Genomic DNA, 26,120 nt, shown 5'->3' on the forward strand with positions numbered 1-26,120 from the left:
CGCAAGAGGAGCTCAGTGCAGAGGCGCCGCGCTGCAGCGACACCGACAGGGGAGGAGTGCCGAGTTCGAAATTCTGGTGACCAGCCCTCAGTCAGACTTCGTAACCAAAAGTAGCCTCAATTTCTATTGTATTTTATGAAGAAACAAAATCGTATGCTGCACACGTGTTACAATAACCAAATGTGACGCCATACGACTGTCGCATGCCGTTGCGCACAGACAGCCGTTCTCTCGCAGCTCGTCTTGCACGGAAATGCCGTTCTTCGAGTGCTCAACTGTGACGTCACTGCACTCGTCTCGTAGAAATCCAAGTAGATAGTGCTGCAGACATCTGCGCAACTGCGCATCACCACGCAGATGGTCTGAGAAAATCATAAGAACATCTAAAATTCGCAGTCTCCCTTAATGCGCTGTTTTAATATGGTAACAAGAAGACATTTTTTAAATATACGTGACAGTCATGAAATTATATATTCACTTTAAATTAATAATAATAATAATAATACATTTTATTTATACAAGGCGCCTTTCAGAGAACTCAAGGACACCGAACAAACAATAAATAAATAAATAAATAAATAAAAGACACAATTATAAACAACTTAAAACATCAGAAAATCAATCAAAATTAATTATCAATGTTAAATTAACTGTCATGTGTCAAGTAACCCTTGTATATGGAAACAATTGACTCGTTGTACAGTATATATTCATTCAGGTATATATATATATATATATATATATATATATATATATATATATATATATATATATATAATATATATATATATATATATACTAAGTGTTAATTTATCACTGACCATTTGACTTTATTTGGATAAACAACCTATGATTAGCTCCATCCACGCATCCATCCATCCATTTCTCAACCTGCAATAAACCTTACAATAAACAGTTAAACGATAGATAGATAGATAGATAGATAGATAGATAGATAGATAGATAGATAGATAGATAGATAGATAGAACTTTATTTGTCCCCAGGGGAAATTTGACTTTTTACAGAATCTCTAAATAAACAAATGCATAAATAGGTAGACAAATAAATAAATATACACACACACTAGAATGACTAAAAAGCAAGAAAATGAAAAAGAAAGAAAAATTCCCACTTGGCTGGCACAGTCACAGTGAGGCATTATTCATATGTACTGCTGTTGGTATACAAGAGCCCCAGTAGTGTTTCTTTACACAATGCAGCATCAACTGTAAATCACAGTGTAATAGAAGATGTGAAGGATGTCACTTCCCACATTAAAGGGACAAAGTTACCTAAGGAAAAAGAGCCTGCATTACCCTTTCTTATATAGTTTTTCTGTGTTCTAAGACCAGTCCAATCTGTCATTGATGAGCTCTACATCCGCTCTTTGAATGGTGACCAGACATAGTGGCTTTTTGGTGCAGCAAAAGTCAATAACCTTGGTTTTGCTAATGTTAAGGTACAGACAAAATAGACATTGTTATTTGCTTCAGCTATCAGTGGTTTTAATGGTTTTAATGTTGTTGCTGATCATTAAATATCTATATGTAATATGTACAAAACATGCTTTTAAATAAATACATTCATTCAAATACATAAATTCATTCATAAAGTTTAATTTAATCAGTGGTTTAGCTGTTAATCTTAATTGTTTCAATGGTCAAGCCTACCATATGAATATTTGTTGTATTGCTGTAAAGTCACAATGGTGCATAATTCTAAATTTGCATAAGGAACACCCCCTTTACAACAATATTGCAAATTGCTTATGATGGCTCTCACACCTTTTCACTGTAGGCAACACAAATTTAAAGATGTCTAGTAAACTAATTTTTCTGTGTGTGCTGAATGTTTTTTGTGGTGTTGGAAGCTGATTTATAGTGTTTTTTGACAAATTGGTGAAACTGTAGCACATATTAAATCACAAAAGCAAACCTTCCTTCTCCCTATACAACATAAAATATATCTGCTAAACATTAACAGCTTAAAATATTTCTGCGAAACATTAAAATCCAATAATTGAAAGTGTGGAAGATGGAGATAGAGATATCATAGGCATTTAACTGAAAATGGACTTTGTTTTTTATACATACAATATATATGTGCATGGCTTTGCATTCTGCCTTTGTACATAAATTCCAGTATTTTGTGTTTCTATGGTTGACATTAGTGATGAAGCCTCTGACAATGGGGTTGAATATGATGCCAAAGGCACAGGAGAGACCAGGAGGATATGAATATGCAGCAAAATTTTTAAAAAAAAGAAGTACAGAGAATTTGCAGATGTTTTGTGCTGCAAACAGAATGTTTTATACAGTATAAGGTTGTTAGGTGTACAATAGAGGAGGGTCAGACTTTGAAAATAAAATTTGAAGACGGGATAAGGGCAGTGGTATGGCCAAAAAGGCTGGAATAGCTTGAAAGTATTTAACCTGGATAAGGGTATGGGGGAGATTATATGTTATGGACAGGATGTTCAGACAGGGTTTGTCACAGACAAGGAAGTGTCCAAGGCCAGACTGTGCACAATGTTTTGGTAGTGAGGTTAGACAAAAGAGGCTTGGACTGATGTGGAAGGATTGTTGGAAAAATTAAATTTGCCTTATGATTTAATTTGGAGATCTGACAATCTAGCAAGGAATTAGGCTCAAGGGAAGCCTTTTTGATATGGATGATTATTAGTCTGGCAAAGAAGAGGGTATGGGATGTCAGGTGTATTCTGGTTAAGTGAAATGTGATGAGAAATGTGTAGTGGGTACAAAAGAGTTTGGAAAAGGAGCTAGAAGGGAAAGTAAAGAGAGATATTGAGAAGTGGAGATTTGCAACTGCAAAGGAGAGATTGAAGGGTTTATGGATTTTGGGGAATGGGAAATTGGGCACTTACTTGGAATTGTTCTTTAATCAAAACTAAATATATGTAAAATGGGCGTTGCTTCATTAATTTGAAAAGAGAGTGATTTGAGTTATGAAAATAGAATATGGAAATACGAATGTTTTTCAACAAGAATATTTTTGTTATTGTTATACTGTGTAATGGAAAAGGATATGCTACAATAGCGATTGAAATTCTTTTGTGAGAGATGAACTAAGTTGTGTGAGATTTGAACAAGAAAAACTTACCTTGTGCTTTGTATTTTGTACTGTGTGAATACTGTATTTTTATTAAAAAAAGACTTTGCAAAAATTATTTTTTGGTTTATGCCATTTAACCATTAGATTATAGATAAGTTATCTTTATTTTGGATCTTGGATGAATTTACCAGTCTCAGTGTGATATTATCATTAAGATTGTTTTATTAAATTTACTGTAAAGTACTATCTAGATACAATACTATTACAGTTGTCATAGTAATGCAAATTGGAAATGGTTAATAAATGTAATCCATCAGCAGAGTACCACTACATCATGGTAATTCTGTGAAGTCACTGTATAATATCACTTTTTATACTGTAATATACAGTAATATGATACAGTAAAATACTATGAAAGTAATACAATTAGTAGCTAGTAATTCACTGTAAATTTACAGTCAAATGTTTTACAGTGTTATAGCAATGACCCTGTTAAGAAAAAGAAAAGCTAAGGATTAGGGCTGCAGCCAAAACCAGGGGTCATCCGTAATCAGACCAGCTGTACTGTATCTATTTATCAGTATAAGAGCCAGATGCTCCATTGATCCTCACCCCTGACAACTCCAAAAGGATCAGATTCAAAAGAAACATTTTCAGACTGAAAGAGAAAAGGAATCAGGAGGTTTCCAGCATAGGCAACTTTATCAGTGATTGTCCCTAATGCTAATAGCCTCTGCTGGATAACATAAATGAAATGAGGAAAAGTCTAGAAGCTGAAAAATGTGGGTATCAAGGAAAAGTTAAATGAGAGAATGGAAGTGAGAAGATCAGATAGCCCAGACCAAAACAACTGTGTCCCCATGTTCTTACTTAACTCATTTTAATGTAATTGTCTCAATTGGACTTTTTCTACGGCTTTTATGTATACTTTGTAGCTTGAAGACCAAGATTGTGCACTGTACTCCTGATGAGGTCTAACCAGCGCACTATAAAGCTTGAGCATAACCTCCTTTGATTTGTACTCTACACATCATACTATTATCTAACATTCTGTTAGCTTTTTTAATGGCTTCTGAACACTATCTGGAAGTTGATAGTGACAAGTCCACTATGACTCCCCAATCCTTCTCATAAGGTGTATCCATTAACCTCATATCTTGCATCTGAAATTTAAGATGAAGCCAGAATATTCAGTCAAATGTCTACAGTCAGCCTCTAAGAAGACCAATTGACTCAAGGCTTTTTTTTTTACCTTACATCACAGTGTGAGAGGGTATGCCGTCTAATTCTGGCTAAATTAGCAAACCCCATCTCCTTTGTTTAAAAAGGAATGAAGACTCACCTTTGTGAAAAGTCTGCACTGATTATCTTTTTAGCTGTTTTGCTTATAGAGTCATTTCTTGCTTGTTGTATTTTTTTGCACTAGTTGCTTAATTTGTAAATTTAAATTCCTATATTTTGATGAAGATTTAGTTTCTTAATCTTGTAATATACCTGTACCTTGGCATCTTGTTTTAATTAGTTACTAATGCCATACAGAGTGCCACAGTAGGTACTGTTATTGTTTTACAGAAGTTGGGCCATTGTTCAATTCTATGTGCAGCCTTTGTGTTCTGCTTGTGTTCACATTGGTGTCCTCAGGGTTTTCAGTTTGAAATCCACAGTTACCCTGTCAATCCTAGTATGAATGCACACCATAGTGGATCCCTTCATGATCATTTCCTGTCATGCACATGGGATAATATTGTGCTCCTTGTGGATCAATAGGATCAGAAATTTTCTCATAAGATGACTCAGGTGCAGATCAATGCTCTCTATACTGTATATTAGATTAAGAGGATTATTAGTGCAGGAGTTATCATTTTTACCAACCTAAATTAGTTGTCCTGGTATTTGTCTTCTTCAACCTGTAAGGTGCAAGCTGCTGTGTATAAAATTGAAAAAAGTGTAAATGATTTCACTTAATCACCAAGAAGGACTCCTTTCCTTGAAAACACTCCACACCTGTGCTCTTGAGCCTAAGCTTCCTTCATTGGGAATATGCATGTGCGTGGGTGGTTGTGTGAAGACCCTCTGATTATCCTGTAGTTCAGCTACATTGGAGTACTAAATTTTGGTCCTGGAGGGACTTTCTGTTATTTTTGTGCAGCCACTTTTCTTAATTTGAAGCCAGTAAGAAGGGCTGAAACACTTTTTGCTCAATTTTTGTGCTTTATTCTACTTAACCCACTTGATTGAATTGCCAACCCTTAATGTTTTTGTTTATTTTTAAACAGATGCCTACACAGTTTTAATTATTTTTAATTGCTTTCCAATTTAAAAACAAGGACAAATGAGAAAAGAATCCACAGGCCGCCATCTAACCTTGGTCCCATTTGTGTTCATCATGAAATATCTGCTTTAACAACATATTTGAAAATAATTGAAAAAGAAGCGCGAAGGACTAAGAATTGTTAATACTACTTAAACAAATGTCATCGGCAAGGATTGACTTGTAATTAAGCATTTGCAAAGCTGGCACTAGAGGTCGCTGTTAGGGTTTCAGCGTGGACTTTGACAGCCCGCTTGGAGAAACATCACATGCGCCTCTTGTTGGTTTGCCGGCGCTTGTAAACTTGAGAAGTATCAACATGGACCACGAAGATCAGAGCTACGGTGCGCGTACGTAGTATTTCAATAGGGGACTGTTTTAGTGTTCCCGTGATTTATTTTAAAAGGTGCAGTCACGAGCTGCACACATCTCACGAAGACAATGGTTAAACCGTTTAGCTTCCAGTTTGTGTTGCCAGTTCAGCATGCCGCTAAACGCAGACGCTTTTGGGGGTTAAGAGATAGATTGAACTTTAGTTGTCCCTAGGAGGAAATTTGGATAATGTAAAATTAATTAATAAAGTAAAACAACATTATAATAATGTAACTACAATCGCTTTGGGTAGTGAGAAACACGCTACATAAATATAAATAATAATAGTAGTAATTATTATCATTAATATCGTGAATTTATGATAGATACTTTATTAATCCCAAGGGGAAATTCACATTCCATATGAATAAATATATTAAAACAGGAAAACAGTTGTCAATTGGATTTCTTGTTGAAGAGTCTATTAGTTAACCAGACGGAAAGTCCACTATTTTGTGATGTCATTATGTTTCAGTGACTTGAATTCGTTATTGCGTTGTATCAATGTTACAATGCATTATTGTGTTAAACCCTGAATATAAGTTAATATTGAGGCAATTAAGAATCAAGTACAGTGATAAACTGTAACAGTGCCTTATGTTTCATTGGCAGAAGACTTAAACACGGTGTCAGCAACAGTATGAGCTGGCATTCCTCTATTCAAATATGAGGCTGCAGGGGAGTCCACAAAAAGGTCAAGCATACCTTAGTCATCCAGTCCCCATTCTAATGTGGATAAGTATGCTATCTTTGTAAAGACGGCAAGCTGTCTAAAAGAGCTGTGTAATGCGGATGAATTCATTAGGTTTGGCACTGCCAAGTATCAAGCACCACTACAGTACAGTTAGTTTTTACATATTTATACAAGACAAGATCCAGCTCATGAGCATTACTAGGTTACATGTTTTGGGAATGCCTTACACTAGTATAATTTTGGGCATAATTCTTTGCATATCTCTCAGGTAGACTTAGATTTAAAATCACTTCTAATGCATTAACAGCAGGGACTATTGTACTATCAGATGGGATTATTTAATGAGAAATCAGTTGTAATATCTATCCTACACCATACTACTAGCACATAGACTTATGAGGTACGTTCGAAAAGTTTCTGCACTTTTATATTTTAATTGGAAACGGTGAAGGCGAGAGGAGTAGGAATTGGACATTAAAAAGTTAGTACTACCCTGGGAAAATTGCGTCTCAAAGGAAGGTGACTATGTAGAAAATTGCTCTTAATGTGTTTTTGAAATTCCTAATAAAATAGAGTTAAAATAAGTGTGGAAACTTTTTGAACGTCCCATGTGTTTTGCTCCGGTGGAATAAGCCAACCCCATCCAATCTTCTATAATTAAGTAGGAAAGCCTCCTTTTATATTATCTTAAATGAGAAAAAAACTAAATTCTTTTTAAGAAGATATGTTCATATTTTTAATAGGTAGTACAAATTTGTCAGTATAATTTTAAAATTAGCACACCAGACCCCTGATTAAGTCTCTTACACTATAAACTTTTATGAAATATAAAGAATTCTTTTAGATTGGGCATTTTGTTCTTGTTGCTCTCTTTTTTGGGTGGGGAAAGAATGTTGATTTCCGATTATTTTTCTTTAGTCTTGTTTGGATTGAATTTAAAGCTATTGTTATATCTGTCACATTATTCTAATATGTTTGATTGAGCTTTGTGATGCTGCATTTGGTTTTTTTTTTTTTAAAAAATGGATAGATTGGATTAGAGTAGATTAGGAGATTAGGTTGATTTTTATTATTGCAGTGGGAAATCTGTTTGCAGCAGGAAAGTACAAAACTTCACATAAGGCATTGTTACACAGATTAAAGAAAATAAGCCAAGACATGGCAATTGACCATTAGTGCTATCATATATATAAAAAGTCAAAATTTATGCAATGAAGAATAATTACCATGAACAGAATACACGAATAACAGTAATTCAGAATTCAGCAGCATCCCTACAAGTGACAAGTAACACTTGAATAGAGATGTGTGCATTTGACAAGTATCAATGTTTAATTTGGCCTGTAGGCTAAAATTGCAACACGTACACGTAAATCGTAAACATTGGATTAGCTTGAGCAAAAAGTGCCATCTCTTATTCAAGCAGTATTAGTTTTAAAACAAAAAAAAAAAAAAAAGGGTCAATTGGGTATATAGTTTCCAGAATTCCAAGTTTTGCAGAGACTCCACTACTTGCAGTGAGTAAGTATTTGCTCCTATTGGTTTATGTTCACACTCAAAGAGCATGTAGATACATGCTGTTTTAATTTAACAGATTTTTAACATTATTCATAAGTAACTGTAGAATTTCAGTGTCAGTTTCAAGCAGACTTTCTCTATCTGTCTCACCCGTATTGTGCATCGCTGGTCATTTCTGCTGACCAAGTCTATTTTGTTTTTGTGAAAGGCAAGATGAGCAGCATCAACATAAACAGACGTACAATGAGATACTATACAGTATGTACAAATAGGACATGCAGAGAAATGTGAAAAATAGGATTTTAATGTATACAAGTGTAGTAGAGGAGAAAGCAACGAAATAGATGATGTGATTTGCAGTTTTAATTGGTCCTATTATGTGCCATCCTGAAAAATTTAAAATCAAATATTATTAGTGGAGGAAAAAGAAAATCTTTTAATATTAAGTGTCTCATATCAGTAGAATTTTGCTTTAGACACTGCCACCTTTAAATGCAGAAACATGTTAAAATAAAGAAAAAAACAATGGATTGACACCTTGGAAGTGCAAACCCCATTTACAAAAAAGTTGGGACAGTTTCTAAAAATGCAATAAAAACTAAAATCATTAATTTGGTAATTCACTTGAACCTTTATTTAACAGGTAAAAGGACAAAGAAAAGATTTTCAGTGTTTTCACTGACAAACTTAATTCTATTTGTTAAACATAAACACATTTAGAAATTGATACCTGCAGCACACTCCAGAAAAGTTGGGACAGATGCAAGCTTATCGTTGGGTCACATCCCCTTTTGTTTTTATTACACTTCTTAATCATTTGGGAACTGAAGAAACTAATTGTTGCAGTTTTTCAAGTGGTATCCATCTCTTCATCTGTCTTGGGAGATGACATAAGATGTTGCTTACCTGAAATGCTGTCATTATTGCAAGAAGTACAGTTCTTTGCAACAAGTAAATATTCACCCTTTTTATTAAGTGGTACAAAAGTGGTGTGTATATACTCATATGTAACTTTTTTTGTTTAAATAATGATAAACATTAATTGGTTCATAGTAGTGTACTTTTGGTTACCCTTATAATAAATTATAATAGTACTAAGACCCTCAATCCAAATTTATTTTATTTCTATAAACAGTAATGTTTTCTTATTAATAAAATCTAATCATATATAATTATGTGATTGACTTTCAGCTGCTGAAGGCAGAGATATTGCTTCAGTAATGGGATTTTCGGGCTTTGGTAAGTTATTACTGTCTTTTTGGTTAATTTGCCTGTAATAATAGGGATGAAATTGTCCAATTGTAATTGTAGTGTTTGGTTTGCTTCTTTCTTTGACCTTTTAGAAAGATTGGAGACAGGCCAAATAACACTGTCTTGTATACTTTTATCATTTTGAAACCCAGGGCCCATTTCCAAATGTGCATCTTTTTTGCATAGTAGGTTTGCAAGGTGAAGCATATACTTTATAAAAAAATAATAACTAGCCCACCCTTAACATTTTATTATGGAGATAATGGGTACCAAATGTGATGAAAAGCCTTAAAAGTTACAGAATACGTCCATGGTTTTTCAAGCCAAAAATTTTATTAAGGCTTGGTCTCCATCTAGGGATTACACATTAAATATTGCAAAACACTCCGTCCATGTCGTTTTAAAATAGAAAAAAGCAGAAACCATGAGATTAATTCATTCTGAAAGGAGACAGGCTATGCACTTTACTTTGCCAACTACATAATTCGTTTACTTCCACAGCACTATTTCATCCAAAGGGGCATGGATTTATCACAGAAAGGTATTGCCAAGCACTATTATTGACATTAAATGTTAATGCCTAGATTTGAATTGCTGTCTTTGTTCTGTACACATTTGCTTCGGAGAGAGAGAGAGAGAATATTGAACTTGTGCATCACATATAGTCAAGTGACAAGAACTGAATAGATGTCACAGGCATTCATCCATCCATTCCTTTTCTTACATGCTTACCTGGGACAGGGTCGCAGTACAGCTGGAGCCTTTCCCAGCAATCAGTGGACACAAGGCAGGAACAATCCCTGGGCAGAGCCCCAGTCAATCACAGGGCAAACACACACACACACACGTGTGTGCCACATTAGCAATGTAAATCAACATAGTCTGTGTGTGTTTGGACTTTGGAAGGAAACTGGACGAACTGGGGAGAACATACATACTCCATGCACGGAACACCCAAGACAAGAACCCACCTTCTCTGCAAGACAGTAGTGATACCACTGTTCCACTTTGCTAACCAATAATAACAATTATTATTCAATGATTTCAATGAATCATTTGTTTATATAACAACAATAAGTGTATATAAAAAAGGTTTACTTTTGAATACAATTGTGGTTGGTACAATTTTATATGCCATGACTGTGAAGAAATAACTGACTTTAAAAATATGCTGTTCTTGACAATTCAGTTAATTTTTTTTATATAGCACATTACACTTTTAGAAATATGACAGAGTTAAAATTCAGTATGTGCCTATAGTCCAAAAACCATGGAAATGTGTATTTATAAATACAAATTACTTTTTAAGATAAAATGAATAATAAAACTTTGTGTTGCAGTGCCACTTTTTATTACACTTCAGAAATATCTGAAAACTGCAATCAGAAGTAAAGGAAAAGCTAATTGCAGGTTCTAACTAATAAAGTAAATAGTCTTTTTATATTATGGAATAGTTTTAATCTTTTTAATTGACTATTTTCAGGTAAGAAAGCAAGGACATTTGATTTTAATGCAATTTTTGAACAGACTCGAAGAACTGCAATCGAAAGAAGTCAGAGAGTTCTAGGTAATATTTTTTAAATGTTTATTTTAATGAAACTAAAACATACTGGATTCTGGAATAAAATAAGGTCTTTGTTCTCTGGAGTTTTATGGAATAATAAAAAACCTTTTGTGACACATTCTACATTTCTTCATAATAGATTGGAAGTTGGCATGTCCTTGACAGACCTAGAATTCTACTGCTGGATTTTTACACTGCATCCACTTAGGTGCTGACTAGCCTGCCCCATATTTTGTGTCTTGTTTCCCTATCAAATCTAATGGGAGAAATCCCAGATTACTTTTCAGTGCTGCTGTTTGCTGCCTTAAAATTGACCCCTAATTTCTTGGCAACTTGGTCTATAGAAACACCTTGGCCCCTGTTCTTCTTTGTATCTTTTTTTATAGTGCAACCCTGTTTATAAGGTAAATTGACCATGGTCACATAAAAGAAGTTTAATGCTTGGGCTGATTTTTAAAGAAACTGGACTTGGTGTGCGCCAATCACTAAAATAAAAAATTTTTGTACTTTCTTTCTCTTTTCTAATTCTGTTCTTAAAGATCTCCTTTTCATCCCCTTTATAATAATGCTTGTTGACAGTCTCCTACTCAGAAGACAGTAGTAGCTTTTTCAATCTTTTTTTTTAATATTATTTAATCATGTATTAATCTAAATTACCAACATGTCTAGTTTAAATATGTTCACCATCTCTCATGATTTAGATGCAAATGTGCTACCTTTGTGTATTGAAGTATACATGTTCTTGTTTTATACTTTTTTATGGCACTATCCTGTGGTCAGTGAACACTTTTGTTTTCTAGAAAGCTGTGGCTGACTTACCACATTTTCTCATTTTGTAACTAACACTCCTCTGTCCCAAATATTGCTACGTTTGGAACTTCAGCTCATTCTCTATACAGTGAGGGCAATAATAAAAAAGTGGTCATCAACTGGAACTGTGACAAACTTGCCTGGAAAAGGACCCAAGTTTATGTTATCCCCACGTACAGTGAGATGGAGGGTAAGAGAGGCAATAATATCTCCAAGTATCACTGTTTGGAAATTGCAAGAAAAAAGTAAAATCCTGGGATTACCAAGTCTCCAGAACCACCATCAGATGGCATCGCCATGCCAACAGATTATTTGGATGGTATGCCAGAAAGAAGCCTTTTCTGTCAGTTATCCACAAACGTAAGCACCATGGGCCTCATGTATAACGCTGTGCGTAGAACTCGCACTATAACATGGCGTAAGCACAAAGCGGGAATTTGCGTACACACAGAAAAATCCAGATGCATAAATCTGTGCGTTCGCCAACTTCCACGTTCTTCTGCTACATAAATCCCGATCAACGTGAAAAGTAACGCACGTGCCTGCTGCCCCACCCCAAATCCTCCCAGAATTACGCCTCTTTGAATATGCAAATCAATATAAATAGCCCTTAAGCTCAGCATTCTGTGAAAAGACAATGGGAAAAGCACGGGGGAAAATAGAAGAATTTCAGCGAATATCAAGTGGAGGCAAGGAAAAATTTACTATTCGTTGGTTTAAACAGTGATATAATCAACAAAAGGAAGTTGATCGAGTGACATATAGTGTCGGAGAAATTTGAAAGCTCAAGTTCACAAAGTCACACAGTGCCTGGAATAAAAAACAAGTTATCACGTATCAAAGTCGCCACGAAAAGGCGAGTCATAGCCCACCGTCTGAGTGTCATATGAAAGCTTATTAGGGTACAGAGAAAAAAAAATTGGCACACAGTGGGGGGAAAAAAGCTCGAAATGTCAACTTTATTCTCGAAATTTCCACTTTAATCACGTAGTTTATTTTGTCATTAAAGTAGAACATCATAAACTTCATCTTAAAATTGTTAAATTTAGTAGTTTCTCAAATCCCTTTGTAACTAAAGTAGCACGTTAAATGCTTTTTTTTGTATTTGATCTTCTATGTGCTCTATGTGTGTGAATCACTACGTGCTTCCGGGCTTTCTCTTCCTCTGACAGGACACAGAATCCATTACATTCGTAATATTACAGGTCTCTGAATAATTAATGTATACGTGATATCTTTTTCATGATGATGGGAATGAAAGCGTGTTATTAAACATGGGAACACGGTGGCGCAGTGATTGTTCATGTCTCACGCAAGATGCTTGCTGTGCCATGCACGACCTTCGATGAAATAATTTATTGCAGCAGTACTGTTTCTTTCAAACGCACTAACCTCCAATTCCTGTCCTTACTTTTCTTTCTCCAAATACCCAATCACCACACAATCAGCTCTTTAATAGATGTTAAGCCATCTGTAAGCTTAGAACAACGATTCTTCAACACATTTAAGGAACATTGAAAAATCTTCGTAGTATGTATTTAATTATTCTCTCCATCTATCCTTTCGTTGTCGCGCCAGCCCAGCAAGAATACAGCACAAGGTAGGAACAATCCGTGAACTAGCTAGCGCTGTGGCACCGTGTCCTCACATGTTTAATTATTAACAATATAAATTATTTAAATGAAGTTTTATCTGTATATTATAATCAACATATTTTGCTGCATTTCATCTTAAAAATATCGTCATCATATGTAAATACGCACTTTACAAAGTGGCGCAGGTTGTGCAATATTATAACTGTAGTGCAAGTTTACAGTGAGGTGATTGTACTTATAAGTACAGACAGTTCTACAAGGAGCACTTGATGGACTGATTGAGTGCGTTTAAAGTTCTTGGGATGAAATGGTTTCTGAACCGCGAGGTCCATACAGGAAAGGCTCTGAAGTGTTTTGCCGTGGCTGAGGCAGCGTGTGCTTGATGCCATATACTGATAATTCTCTTTCTGATCAGCTGCTGCTGTGATTCCAAACTCAGATACAGTGATATAAATACTCCGAGTGGTGCAGTGAGAGTAATATGGAAAAAGATGATCCGCTGTGGCACCCCTTAACAGGAGCAGTTGAAAGAAGAAAAAGAAGGTGTAGTGAGAGTAACAATGCTAAAGCAGCTATGGTATTTTCAAATACTATGGCTATTCCCTGGACCATTACATTACACAAATAAACAATATGCAGTTAGTTTCAGTGTATTTATAAAGCCGCGTCAGGAATGTGGATCTAAGAATGAATGGGTAACCACACAGGAACAGTAGCACTGCTTTGACGCTGGGTGCCATCAGTCGGCAAAACCGAGCGGAAGAACTTGCGTACGCCAGGGTATGAGGTACCGTGGAAATGTGCATGGCTTTACACCAAGTTTAGGTTTTATACATCGCGATTTGAGTGTGGAAACGTTCGTACGCAACATTTCTGTGCGTATGCACAGTTTATACATGAGCCCCCAGGAGTCTGTAAAACATTATTACAACTTTGAGTGGAACCGTGTTCTATGGTCTAATGAAACAAAAATTGAACTTTTTGGCAATAAACACATAAGGTGGGTTTGATATAAAAAGGAGGATTGCTATAAAGAAAAGAACCTTGTCCCAAGTGTGAAATAATTCCGATCAGCGTGTTGTGGGGCTGTTTTTCCTCCAAAGGCCCTGGAAACATTGTTAGGGTACATGGCATAATGCATCCCATGAAATACCATGAGATTTTAAATCAAAACCTGGCTGCTGACGGCAGGAAGCTAAAACTGGATTGTCATTGGATCTTCCAGCAGGATAATGATCCGACGCAAATGTCCAAATCAACCCTGCAGTGGTTAACTGACCAGAAAATCAAAGTTCTGCCATGGCCATCTCAGTCCCCTGACCTGAACCCTATTGAAAACTTGTGGAGTGAGCTGAAGAGGAGAGTACCCAGGAGAGGGCTTAGGACCCTGGGTGATCTGGAGAGATTATGTAAAGAAGAATACTGTAGTCTCAGATGCCATGCTCTGTATTCTCCAAAATTATAAAAGGTTACAAGAGATGACTCTGTGCTGTTATATTGGAAAAGGCATGTTGTACAAAGTATTAAATGCAGGGGTGCCAACAATTGTAGCACATGTGTTTTTGTTAAAAATATTTATTTCTTGATTAGGGCTTTGTTTTTCTTTGAATGAATTTGTTTCAATTAAAAGTCAGATTTTTCTCATTTTTTCAGTGCAAGATGACAGTTCTTCAGCAGTGATTTTTTTCTAACCCTTCTTACTAATTTTTACAAGGGGTGCCAATAATAGTGGAGTATATACACACACAGGTCATTCTAGGTCAAATCAGCCATGCACTTCAGTCACAAAAAATTAAAAAAACGTGTACACCATGTGTACCCATGTTATCCAAGAAACACCCTGTAATTATTTTGATGTATGATCAATACTTTCCAAGACACAGCCAATTTTGTGAGGTGAGAGTAGTGTCAAATTTCACACTCCTTTATTTTGTCGTCAAATTCACAAGACCATATCTCAAGAACTAAATCAACTAGCAGGATCAAATTTTATATACTGGAACCTTTATATAGTAGGTATAGTACATAATGAAATGAAAATGTTTGGTCCAGATAACACCACGTGGTAAAAAGCAGTCCTTCAAAAATGGAAAAAAAAACCTGTCTCTTTGGATTTGCCATGTTTAGGCTTTCAGAAAGCATACTTCTAACTGATACAGCCTCTTGAATTTTTTTCCATGTTTAGATACCTACACAGGGCTTTTCAAAAGGCTATAAAATGTAAACAAGCAAGAAACTGCATCAGGGTCTGACCAGCAGATCTCTCAATGTGAAACAATCATTTTGGGTGTAATTTTCAGACCAGTTTAATGCACTGTTGGAATGTCCAGACATTTTTAAAATTATTTTTTCCTGTATCCTACGTGGTCCCTTCGTTCTCAAAAAACAAGTCTGTCTTGTTTATCCATCCATCCATTATCCAACCCGCTGAATCCGAACACAGGGTCACGAGGGTCTGCTGGAGCCAATCCCAGCCAACACAGGGCACAAGGCAGGAACCAATCCTGGGCAGGGTGCCAACCCACCGCAGGACACACACAAACACACCCACACACCAAGCACACACTAGGGCCAATTTAGAATCGCCAATCCACCTAACCTGCATGTCTTTGGACTGTGGGAGGAAACCGGAGCGCCCGGAGGAAACCCACGTAGACACGGGGAGAACATGCAAACTCCACGCAGGGAGGACCCGGGAAGCGAACCCGGGTCCCCAGGTCTCCCAACTGCGAGGCAGCAGCGCTACCCACTGCGCCACCGTGCCGCCCTGTCTTGTTTATGTGAATATTTAATTTTTATGTTCCATTCTAAGCATTCACCATTCACCATTTGTCAGTAATGATAATCATCAAGTTCTTCATCGCTAACCTGGGTATAGGATTAATGGAAAAAATAAATCACCAAAGGCACATTAAGCAGAACGTATGAAGAACAGCTGCTTGATTTATAATTAAATACAACACTAGTTACAATGAAATGGTATCATATTAGTATTTCAGCAGCAGGAATGTGACCCATTCCATTTCTGTTTCAATCAAAGTGTAGGGCATCTTTGTTTTTGAGATCAAGATGGTACTCGCCTCCCACTGGCTGTTGTAGGTGCACTGAGCAGTGCGATGGTACCCAGCAAATATTGTCTCTAGGTGGCCAATGGAAAGACTGTGCAGGGTAGTTTGGGTGCATGAAGCATATCAGGATGTCTGATTCCACTTCACTCTTGTCATGAATCACACCAATCCAAAATTTTTCATCATACATGTCCCCCAGCATAGCCTCCAATAGGACAGTAGTCTAATGTGAGGGACACATATGATACATCAGGAGTGTGATCTTGAGAGGGCAGGATCTCAGCTGCTGCTTCAGTGGTGAATATTCGGACATTCAATTGACTGTCTTCACCAGACACCTGGGTAACTTTGAGTATGCCATCTTCTGTGGGGATGTAAGAATGGTATTCTCGAGTACCAGGTACTCTTTTGGCCATGGAGAATTGCAGTCCCTGTTCAGCAACATTAGATAGGACATTGTCATTTGATATGAAAAAAATTTGACAATTTTGATAACTTACTGATTGAAAACTCAATGATTACCATTATTGACACATGGCACATTCAGCCTATGTTTAAGATGGAAAATAAACATGAAAGATTTGCATAAGAAAAGTAATGTTTGTGTTTTGAGAAAGAAGGGACAATATTGAATAAATGAAAAATATTTTAAAAATTATCTGCACATTCCCACATGCCATTGGGGTGCTCTAAAAGTGAAATCTAATATGATTTTTTGGATTTGAGATGTCTGCTGTTCAAACCTTGATACAGTTACTTTCTGTTTATTACTTTTTCATAAAGCCTGTATAGTTATCTGAATAAAAAAACAAGTCAGAAGTCTGTATTGGTTACAAATGTATTTCTGAGGCCTGAACATAGCTAAACCAAAAAAAGAAATTAAATTTTGGTCAATTTCAAGGGGCTAATTTGACTATGCAGCGTCATCTGGGCCAAATGTTTTAATTTTGTCACATCCTGTACCAATTAATGTACCAGCGTGCAAAGTCTAAGCCTGCTTGGTGGTTTAGTTCTTGAGCCATGGACTTGTGAAATTTGATTAAAAAAAAAATGAGGCCGGATAAAATCAACATTCCCATCCCCCAGAAACCCTCCCTCATCTGTGAGCTGGCTATGCCTTGGAAAGTATTGATCTTATATCAAAAAACTTTTACAGGGTGATTCTTGACTAACATGGGTATACCAGGTAATTTTTCCAGAATTTTTGAGTCAGAAATACATGGGTCATTGGTTGATTTGACATGGAATAAACCATATACAGTATACTGTGTTGTAATTCAGTTACACATATGATTATTTTACAGAAATTCTTTTACAAAATGGTAATGATAATAAGAAAGACAACTGAACTGTTCACAAAATAAGTAGAGTAAAGTATGTAGTAGTGGCACAAAAAGCTTGGTTCTCTTTTAAATTTAGTGAGTGCTTTTGTTATGTAAAAGTAAGCTATTTCTTTTATTTACTTTTTTTTTTTTTTTTTTTTTACAAAGAATTCACTTATAAGAAAACTAAATTTATGAAGATCCTTTAACAGGTTTCAAATTCTTTTTCTTTTTTCAATTACAGAAGAGAGAGAAATGGAGGAAGGATCTAGGAAGAAAGAAAGTGTGGCAAACAGTGCTTCTAAAAATGTGCTTCCATCAACATCAACTGTTAGGTATCAGTATGAAGTTAGTTCATTTAAGTTTATAGTATCAGAAAATGCAGTTGTAGCATCCACTAAAAATGAACAACTCCAGATTTTTTTAATCATTATACTTTAACAGAGTATGTTTCTCTTCCAGCATGTGTAATTGGTACAAAACATTTTTGTACAGTAATGATTTTTTAGTTTATAAATTAAAATAATGATAATGAAAACATATTAAAGATGGGACTCCCAGTATGTATGATTATTTTATATAGCTTAGACATTGGCTGATGTAATTTTATTTTCCCTTTTTCTACTTTTGTTTTGAACTGGCTTTCCTTTGACTCATCTTGCTTTGTTCAGTGTTACCTGATACTTTATTTCAGAGTAGTTATGTGCGTTATTTGTGTTCATATTTTTGATTCCTAGTAATGCTGGGGAATCATTTTGATGTACCTTTCAGCATCTCCTTCATCTTTTATGTGTTGCTGAGTTCAAATATAATAATACATTTTATTTAAATAGAGATCATACAGAAAGTGATATATTAAAAATACCAAGTAAATGTAAAGTGTTCTCTCTTATCAAAGACAGTAGAAAATAACTGTCTTATGGTTTATTTTCATTTTGTTATTTTAATGTAATTAAATTGAAATTTTGATAGCCCTGAAACTTTTTAGCTGCCTTTGACAATAATTTGGGTACAGATGGCAAAGATCTTCAAATACCATTAGATATAGTTTAGATTTGATTAGAGATTTATTGTCACATGCACTGTGAGAGTATTGTGAAATTGTTGTGCCAGAGTTGTCAGGACGGAGATGGGGTGCATGGAAGTATATACAGGCGAAAGACAAGTCGAATGATTGATAAATAAGTACAATAAATAAGAGTGTTCAAAGAATTGCCTAAAGTACTGTACATAGTGCAAACAGGACGGTACAGACATATAAACTGCACTGTTTAACAGAATTGGGGAAACAAAAGTGCAGATGGTGGTGACCTTATGGCCTACGGAGTGGGTGGAGTGGGGGTTGAAGCACCAGTGGCATTTATCAGAAGGCAGAAATGAAAACAGGGGATGAGCTGGATGACTAGCATCAGAGATCATGGATTCAGTCCTCCTCAAACATCAGATGGAGTAGATGGTATTAAACTGTGGGAGGTCATCACCAATGATTTTAAAGATGGTATGAATAGTCCTTTGGAGGAGCTTGCGATCCTGGCAAGTGAAGTTACCAAACCACACTAACGGATTCGGTCAGGAAACTTTTAGTAATGCAGTGGTAGAAGTTTTCCAGGATTGTGGTTCTTACTCCAATGCTCTTTAGTCTCCTTATGAAAACAGCCTTTTGCTGTGCATTTTTGAGGATGCAGGAGGTGTCACAGAAGATGAACAGTAGTCTCTGATCTGAACACCCAGGAACCTGAAGCTCCTAACTGTCTGGACTATGTTGATGCGAAATGCAGAGTGACTGCCTTTGTTCTCCTGAAGCCAAAAATTACCTCCTTTATTTTGGCAATGTTCGGGGAGAGGTGGTTGTCATGGCACCTTACATTCATTTCTTTTACCTCCCTTCTACAGCCAGCCTCATCTTCATCACTGATGAGGCCAGTCAAGGCAGTTTTGTCCGCAAACATGATAATGCTGTTGCCCTCATGCTTTGCTATACAGATATAGATGAACAGACTGTATAGAATTAGGCTGAGGCAAAAGTCTTGCAGAAAGCTGTGTGTGCGCTGCACGTTAGGTGTTTGTGGCGGTACAGCGAACAGTGAGGTAGAAGAGACCCCTATCTGTGAATTTTTATGAGAGAGGAAAGCCATGTGGTCACAAGCAAATTTATTGGGGGAATGTGTTGATTGTGCTTAATGTGATCGAGGGTGGTTAGTGCAGCTGACCCTCATTGATGCTCCATGGGTCGTTTGGTGCACCTGCACTAATTGGGGATAAAAGAAGTCTGAGAACAAAATGCGAGAGTAAACATTGGGTTTGAGGATGAGCTGGTTGCAAAAGAATGTAGGCAAGGTGGTCAGGGAAGCCCCAATACAAACCAAGTGGAATGGAGCTGAAAGGGTAGAGTTGCTACTTCTAAGCAGTAGAGAGAAGCATGAGTGGCTGATTGCTCCGGAAGTGTTCCACATATGCCGAAGGATGATGGTGGGACAAGGGAGCAGGGCCTAGAGGTCCCCACCTACACTGAGGGATGGTGGTTGGGGCAGGATTCAAAGGTAGTTGACTGTCACCTGAGCAGACCCGAAGGGTGAGGAGGGGAGGCAGAATTAAGAAAGGTACAGACCGGGGCTCGTGATCCAGAAGAAGGAAAAATAGCTGATCCTGACTGTATTTTAATTTTTGATTATATTCCATTTATGAATGAATGTATTTTAACCTACACCATGATACTTTTTATCTTGTATTATTTATTTATTGAAGAACTGCACTGTACTTTTTTGGACAGTGTTTTAATTACAGTAGAATAAAATTCACAAATCACTTGCACCAGTCTTCATGTTTGTATTCTCCTTGCACTAGTTCATCATGGTTTCATGACTGTCGGTGCCTAGGCTGTAGGCATCCCAAGACATTACATTCCAATGTTTGTGAAAAGCATGGAGGAGTTTGTGTTGGTGATCCTTATAGACTTAGGGCCTTTTTATCAAGAAGTCAAATACACAGCCACAAGTGGAGCTACTCAGACCAAGGTCTATAAGCTTCAACACCAGGCAATGGTGTTAAATAATTTACTATTTATAGTATTTATAGTTTACCAGCAATGAAAACATTTACAGTGCTTTGCAAAAGTATTTGTCCTCTCAGTGTTTGTCCTATTTTGTTGCATTACAACGTGGAATTAAAAGGTATTTTTGGTGCGTTAGCACCACTTGATTTACACAGCATGCCTACCGCTTTGAAGGCGCAAAATACTATTTTTTTATTGTGACGCAAACAATAATTAAGATAGAAAAACAGAAGTCATGAATGTGCATAGGTTTTTCCCCCCAAATTCAATACTTTGTAGAGCCACCTTTTTTGCAAGTCTCTTGGGGAATGTCTCTATTAGCTTAGCACATCTACCAACTGGGATTTTTTACCCATTCCTCAAGGCAAAACTGCTCCAACTCATTCAGGATAGGGTTGTGTTGGTGTACAGCAATTTTCAACTAATGCCTCAGATTCTCAGTTGGATTGACAATCATTGGATTGCCATTATTGTGCTTGTTCCAAAGAAGACAGTAAGCGGCAGCCATAATGACTGTAGATCAGTAGCTCTCACCCCCACTATAATGAAGTGCTTCTAGAAGCTAGTCCTGAGGCACATCTAATCTTCACTTCCACCCATCTTAGACCAGCAACAATTCGCGTACAGAACCAACAGTTCAACAGAGAATGCCAATAATACAATAAAGCTCTCCACACTGCACTGACTCACTTGGAATACCAGGAGGCACACATAAGGATGCTATTTCTGGACTTCAGTTCTGCCTTTAATCTGATCATCCTTAGCATGGTGGTGACCAAACTGTTCAACTGGAGTCTAAATCAGCACACATGTACATGGATCAAGGACTTCTTAACAAATCAACCACAACTGTTAGGATGGGGACCTATCACTCCCCAACGCTGATGCTTCTTCATTCCTTACATACTTACAATTGTGCACAAATAAAATCATCAAGTTTGCAGATGAGACCACTTTGGTAGACCTGATACATAAAGGTCACGAGTTTGCCTATATGGATGAGGTCAGCATACTGTCTGAAAGGTGCTTCATTAATATCTTGGCACTGAACACCTTCAAAACAAAGAGGAGACTGCTCCTCTATACATCAGAGGAGATATAGTGGAGAGAGTGCCTAGCTTTAAATTCCTTGGCACACACACAGAAGTGGCTCTGCTTCTTAAGGATGCTGAGGAAGGCTATCCTGTCCAAGCAGCTATTGATGTCCTCCTATTACTGCTCTGTGGCATCCTGGTATGACATGCTGGCTGCTCCGTGGCTGACAAGAAAGCTCTTCAGAGAGTCATCAAATCAGCAAAAGAAAAAAATCACCAGTACCCAGTGTGACAAGAATTGACACGAGACATGAAAAAGGTTTGGGGTAGCCGCCCATATATATGCCCTGACTGCAAAATGGGTATGATTTGTTGAGTTCTGTTCAGGTTCAATTCCAAAACAGAACTGATTCAAGTATGTAAAGATGGCGGTTTTAAAGGCTGAGACTGGAAGTGCCGTCTTCATTAATGCCGGAACCGGAAAGTGACATCTTCATGATCGGAAGTGCTGTCATCTTGGGTGCCGGAACCCTGTGGGATTTCCAATGAATGGTCTGCAGAGGATCGAGAGAGAAAGTCAGTGCACCTCGCCACCTCCTGGACTGGTATGTAATTGTCATTATTCAGGCCCTTTAGCTACCTCCCATTCGCATGTGTGTGACACCAGTTACCCTCACTAGAAGTCAGAGGACATATATAGAACTCAATGTTTATGAAGGGCCAAAAAATGTTTATGGACCCATCTCACCCAAGCCACCACCTTTTTATTCTGCTGACTTCTGGAAAGCATTGTAGTTAAGACGCACACTTCCAGACTATTGGAAAGCTTCTACCCGAGCACTATTGGAGAACTACATTTTGTTAAATAACGGTTTACTGCATTTAAGTGCTTCTGATCTTATATCTTTTACTGTTACCCAAGGCATCAATAGGACAAAAGTGCAACATCTCCGAGACTTATTGCAATCACTGTAAAATGTAACTACTCTACTATTTATATTTTTATACCTTCAATGTTTTATTAGATTATATTAATGCATGTGTGTAGTTTAAAATGCAGAGCATATGTTGAATCTGTTCAAGATTCTGTTTTTCTTATTATATTGTATGTACTGTTCAGAGTAAACAGTATAAAGTTTCATTGTTCTTTTCTTTTGAGGCATGGGTTTTGACTAGGGCATTCCAAGACATTTAAATGTTTCTTTTTAAACCACTCCAGTGTAGCTTTAGCAGCATGTTTAGGGTCATTGTCCTGCTGAAAGGTGAACCTTTGTCCAAGTTTGGAATTTTTTTATGCCCTAACCCTGATCCATACGTCTCCCCGATTTTGTCTAGGTCTAGTGCTGCTTGATTTTCATGTTGCTTGCTTAATGGTGTTGCAGAGTTAGGGGCCTTTCAGAACAGGTCTGTTTATTCAGACATCATATGACAGATCATTTTACACTTTGATTGCATACTGGTGAACATGAATCAACTAATTATGTGACTTTGGTCACATTGGTTAGACCATATTTTATTTAGGGGTTTCATTACAAAGGTGATGAATACATATACCAGGCTTATTCAAAAATGAAGCCCGCAGGCCACATTTGTCCCAGAAGCAACCTCTGAGTGGCCCAGCCCAGGGTCTCAAATGTATCCAAAAGTAAGCTTTGGCGATTATCATTTCTACCTAGTTTTCAGGTTGCAAATTAAATCATTGAAACTTTAAACTAATTATATTTTAACAGATGCAAAAGGCCAATTTTTATTGTTAAGCGGATGTGTCGTTAACATATGTGTCAGAACAGGCTTCCCCTGCATATCCCTGAGCCGCATTAAGGCTAATTTGTATTCTGAACTGTGTGCAAGGGAGTCGCAGTGAAAATGATGTCAGAATTGGAAATGTGGGTGGGAAAATATTTCTAAGTACGCGGTGCTGCTGATGGGATGGCTGTGTATTCCAAATGGTGAATTTCAGTGAGAGGCTGGTTACTAGAATAATGAACAATGGGCTGAATATGATGTAACCAGTCATCAAAACAAAAGGTAGTAATGCAAAACATTTGAAATTCATCTGCCCATCATATAGGTCCCCTATTATGAGTATATCTATGCCCTGTGGAATTTAGTTGTCCCTTCTGATTTGTTGTGGGACATTAAGGTGTGATTTTCACCGATTTGCATACTGTTTCTCGTTTGATTTAATGCATACTCCATGCAAAATGCCAGTCTGTCCTTCAGTAAACATGTACGAGCAGTCACCTACCCACTGTTTCATTATGCACAGCAATGTGATGAAGTCTGCATTTTAAGAAGGTGTATTACAGTCGTTTTACCGGGGTGCTCTGTGATTGATGGGTTAAAATGTTAAAATGGTATAAAAATGGCACTTTGTTAGTTGTTATGTATTGTTCTCTTACCAGTAAATTCTTCAACGGGAGCTCATTTTCAAAGAAAAATGGAAAATAAGATTTTGTAAAGAAAAATAGTAGTAATAATTATAATTAATAATTCATTACTTGACACTCAAGAACTCTGTACAAAGACATTTTAAAGATAAATTATTAAAATAAATGTACCAATCCACTTTAATACCATGCATGGTGCCTTGCTCTTAAACATTTACTCAGGTAGTTTTATTCTGGGGGCTGAGGAGACAATTTCAACAGGAAATGCTTTGTAGTGGAACTCAAATTTAGTTTCTGTCATATGAGTGATTAAAGCTGTGTGAATGAAGTAGTTTTAGTTCTATGAAAAAAAAAATGCCTTGCCTGTCATGAACACCCATTTAAATTGGGGGAGGATCTCGTATTTCAAAAGGGAAACAAATGGTATGGCTAATACTGTGCACTTTTTTGACTTTATGCACTTTGATATGTGCCTGTGTCAGATGTGAGCAAAATGTTTATTTTTTTATTTCAAAAGTGGGAAAAAAGTATTGCTACTACCTTAAATTCTGTTCAGTTACAGGTTTTTCTTTTTTAATACATTTTTTATGTATCTGTGTCAGATTTGACTAAATGTAAAAGGGAAACAATGAATAAACATTACTTGTTCTTATATTTATTTGTGTTGATTTAAAATATGTCATTGGCTGCTGAAAATGTCTGGCCTAGCTGAATTTCTTGGTTTGAAAAATTTCTTGGCCAACTGAAATTGTAATGGAATAGCTTTGACATATGCAGTCACGACTTTTCAGTTTTTACTTGTTTATACAGGCAGTCCCTGGGTTACGTACAAGATAGGGACTGTAGGTTTGTTCTTAAGTTGAATTTGTATGTAAGTCGGAACACTTACATTATTTTAATAAATGCTATTGTTGACCGACTGTAACCAAGTGCTCTGCCAATGAATGATGGTGTTTCACCTCTCTCTGACCTTTTTGTTATTTCTACTTCATTTTAAATGGTGATGGCTTTTCTCTTCTTTGCTGTATCACCAACACTTGCATCAGATTTGTGTTTCAGAGACATTCTTGAAGGGTGAAGACAAAAGGTTAAGATGAGCTCTTCTGCACAGCACTGTACACGCTATCACAGCAGGCAGGCATCCCTCGTCAGCACGTCTGGTGTACTGACGAGACAACTTCCTGCTATGTACGTAACAGTACAAGCCACCGAGAACGAACACGGTGCGGCCAAAGGCGTGTAGTGAATCGCCCACCACTGCCCCCATTCAACAGGCAGCCACCCGAAGCACACTACAATGCTACCCCCCGCCGCCCCGTTCACCCTCAATGGCCTCCTTTCAGCCACAACCGGGTCACCGCTTGCAGCATTACCAGCTGCCCACCAAAAACGATTGGGGGGGGGCCGTGTGTAGTGGGCGGGCAGTGAAACACCCTACACCGCTCCATCCTGCCTGCGTCCAGTTAGGAGCAGTAGTTGTTGCGGCGTAGTGGGCGGACAGCGAACCGCCCCATTAAGCCTCCGTCCTGCACATGAGCGATAGCTGTGGCCCCAGTGACTATGGACCACAGGTCACCGCTCGCTTGCCGCCGGGAGCCGCCCGAGGGACACAGGAACACTACACTGCGCGAGCAGCAAAATCGCACCCCTCCAGCCACTACTTGCAGCGTCCTCTGGCCAAAGATGACGGAACGGTAGTTAATGAGTTTTTAAGTTGTAGTTCGGGTGTTCGTAACCTGGGGACTACATATATACAGTATATATATATATATATATATATATATATATATAGATATAGATATATATATATATATATAGATATATATATATATATAGATATATATATATATATATATATATATATATATATATATATATATATATAGATATATATATATATATAGATATATATATATATATAGATAGATAGATATATTGTGGGGAACAGCCTGGACACAGACAGGTAGACATTGTTTTAAAGCACCACAACACGTTTATTTTACAATACTATATACAACGATGACACACACAACCCACTTCACCCCAAAGTCCAGGCCTTCTTTCAC

At 37.1% G+C, this 26,120-nt stretch overlaps 1 protein-coding gene across 3 annotated transcripts in view; it reads left to right on the plus strand.

The window, feature by feature from the left end:
* Nucleotides 1-5,617: 5,617 nt before the first annotated feature.
* The window catches only part of LOC114652857 (WD repeat-containing protein 70), a 444,610-nt gene continuing 424,107 nt past the window's right edge, over nt 5,618-26,120 (plus strand). Inside the window, exons 1-4 of one of the 3 annotated variants that reach the window (XM_051928488.1) lie at nt 5,618-5,734; nt 9,160-9,207; nt 10,703-10,786; nt 17,823-17,913. In XM_051928488.1, the coding sequence (XP_051784448.1) occupies nt 5,704-5,734; nt 9,160-9,207; nt 10,703-10,786; nt 17,823-17,913 (254 nt within the window). In that variant the 5' untranslated portion in view covers nt 5,618-5,703. Of the gene's footprint in view, nt 5,735-9,159; nt 9,208-10,702; nt 10,787-17,822; nt 17,927-26,120 lie in introns of those variants that run through there. The other 2 variants (XM_051928489.1, XM_051928490.1) reach the window with 2 other exon arrangements.

This window comes from Erpetoichthys calabaricus, chromosome 5, assembly GCF_900747795.2.
Source record: "Erpetoichthys calabaricus chromosome 5, fErpCal1.3, whole genome shotgun sequence".
NCBI classification, from domain to species: Eukaryota; Metazoa; Chordata; class Cladistia; order Polypteriformes; family Polypteridae; genus Erpetoichthys; species Erpetoichthys calabaricus.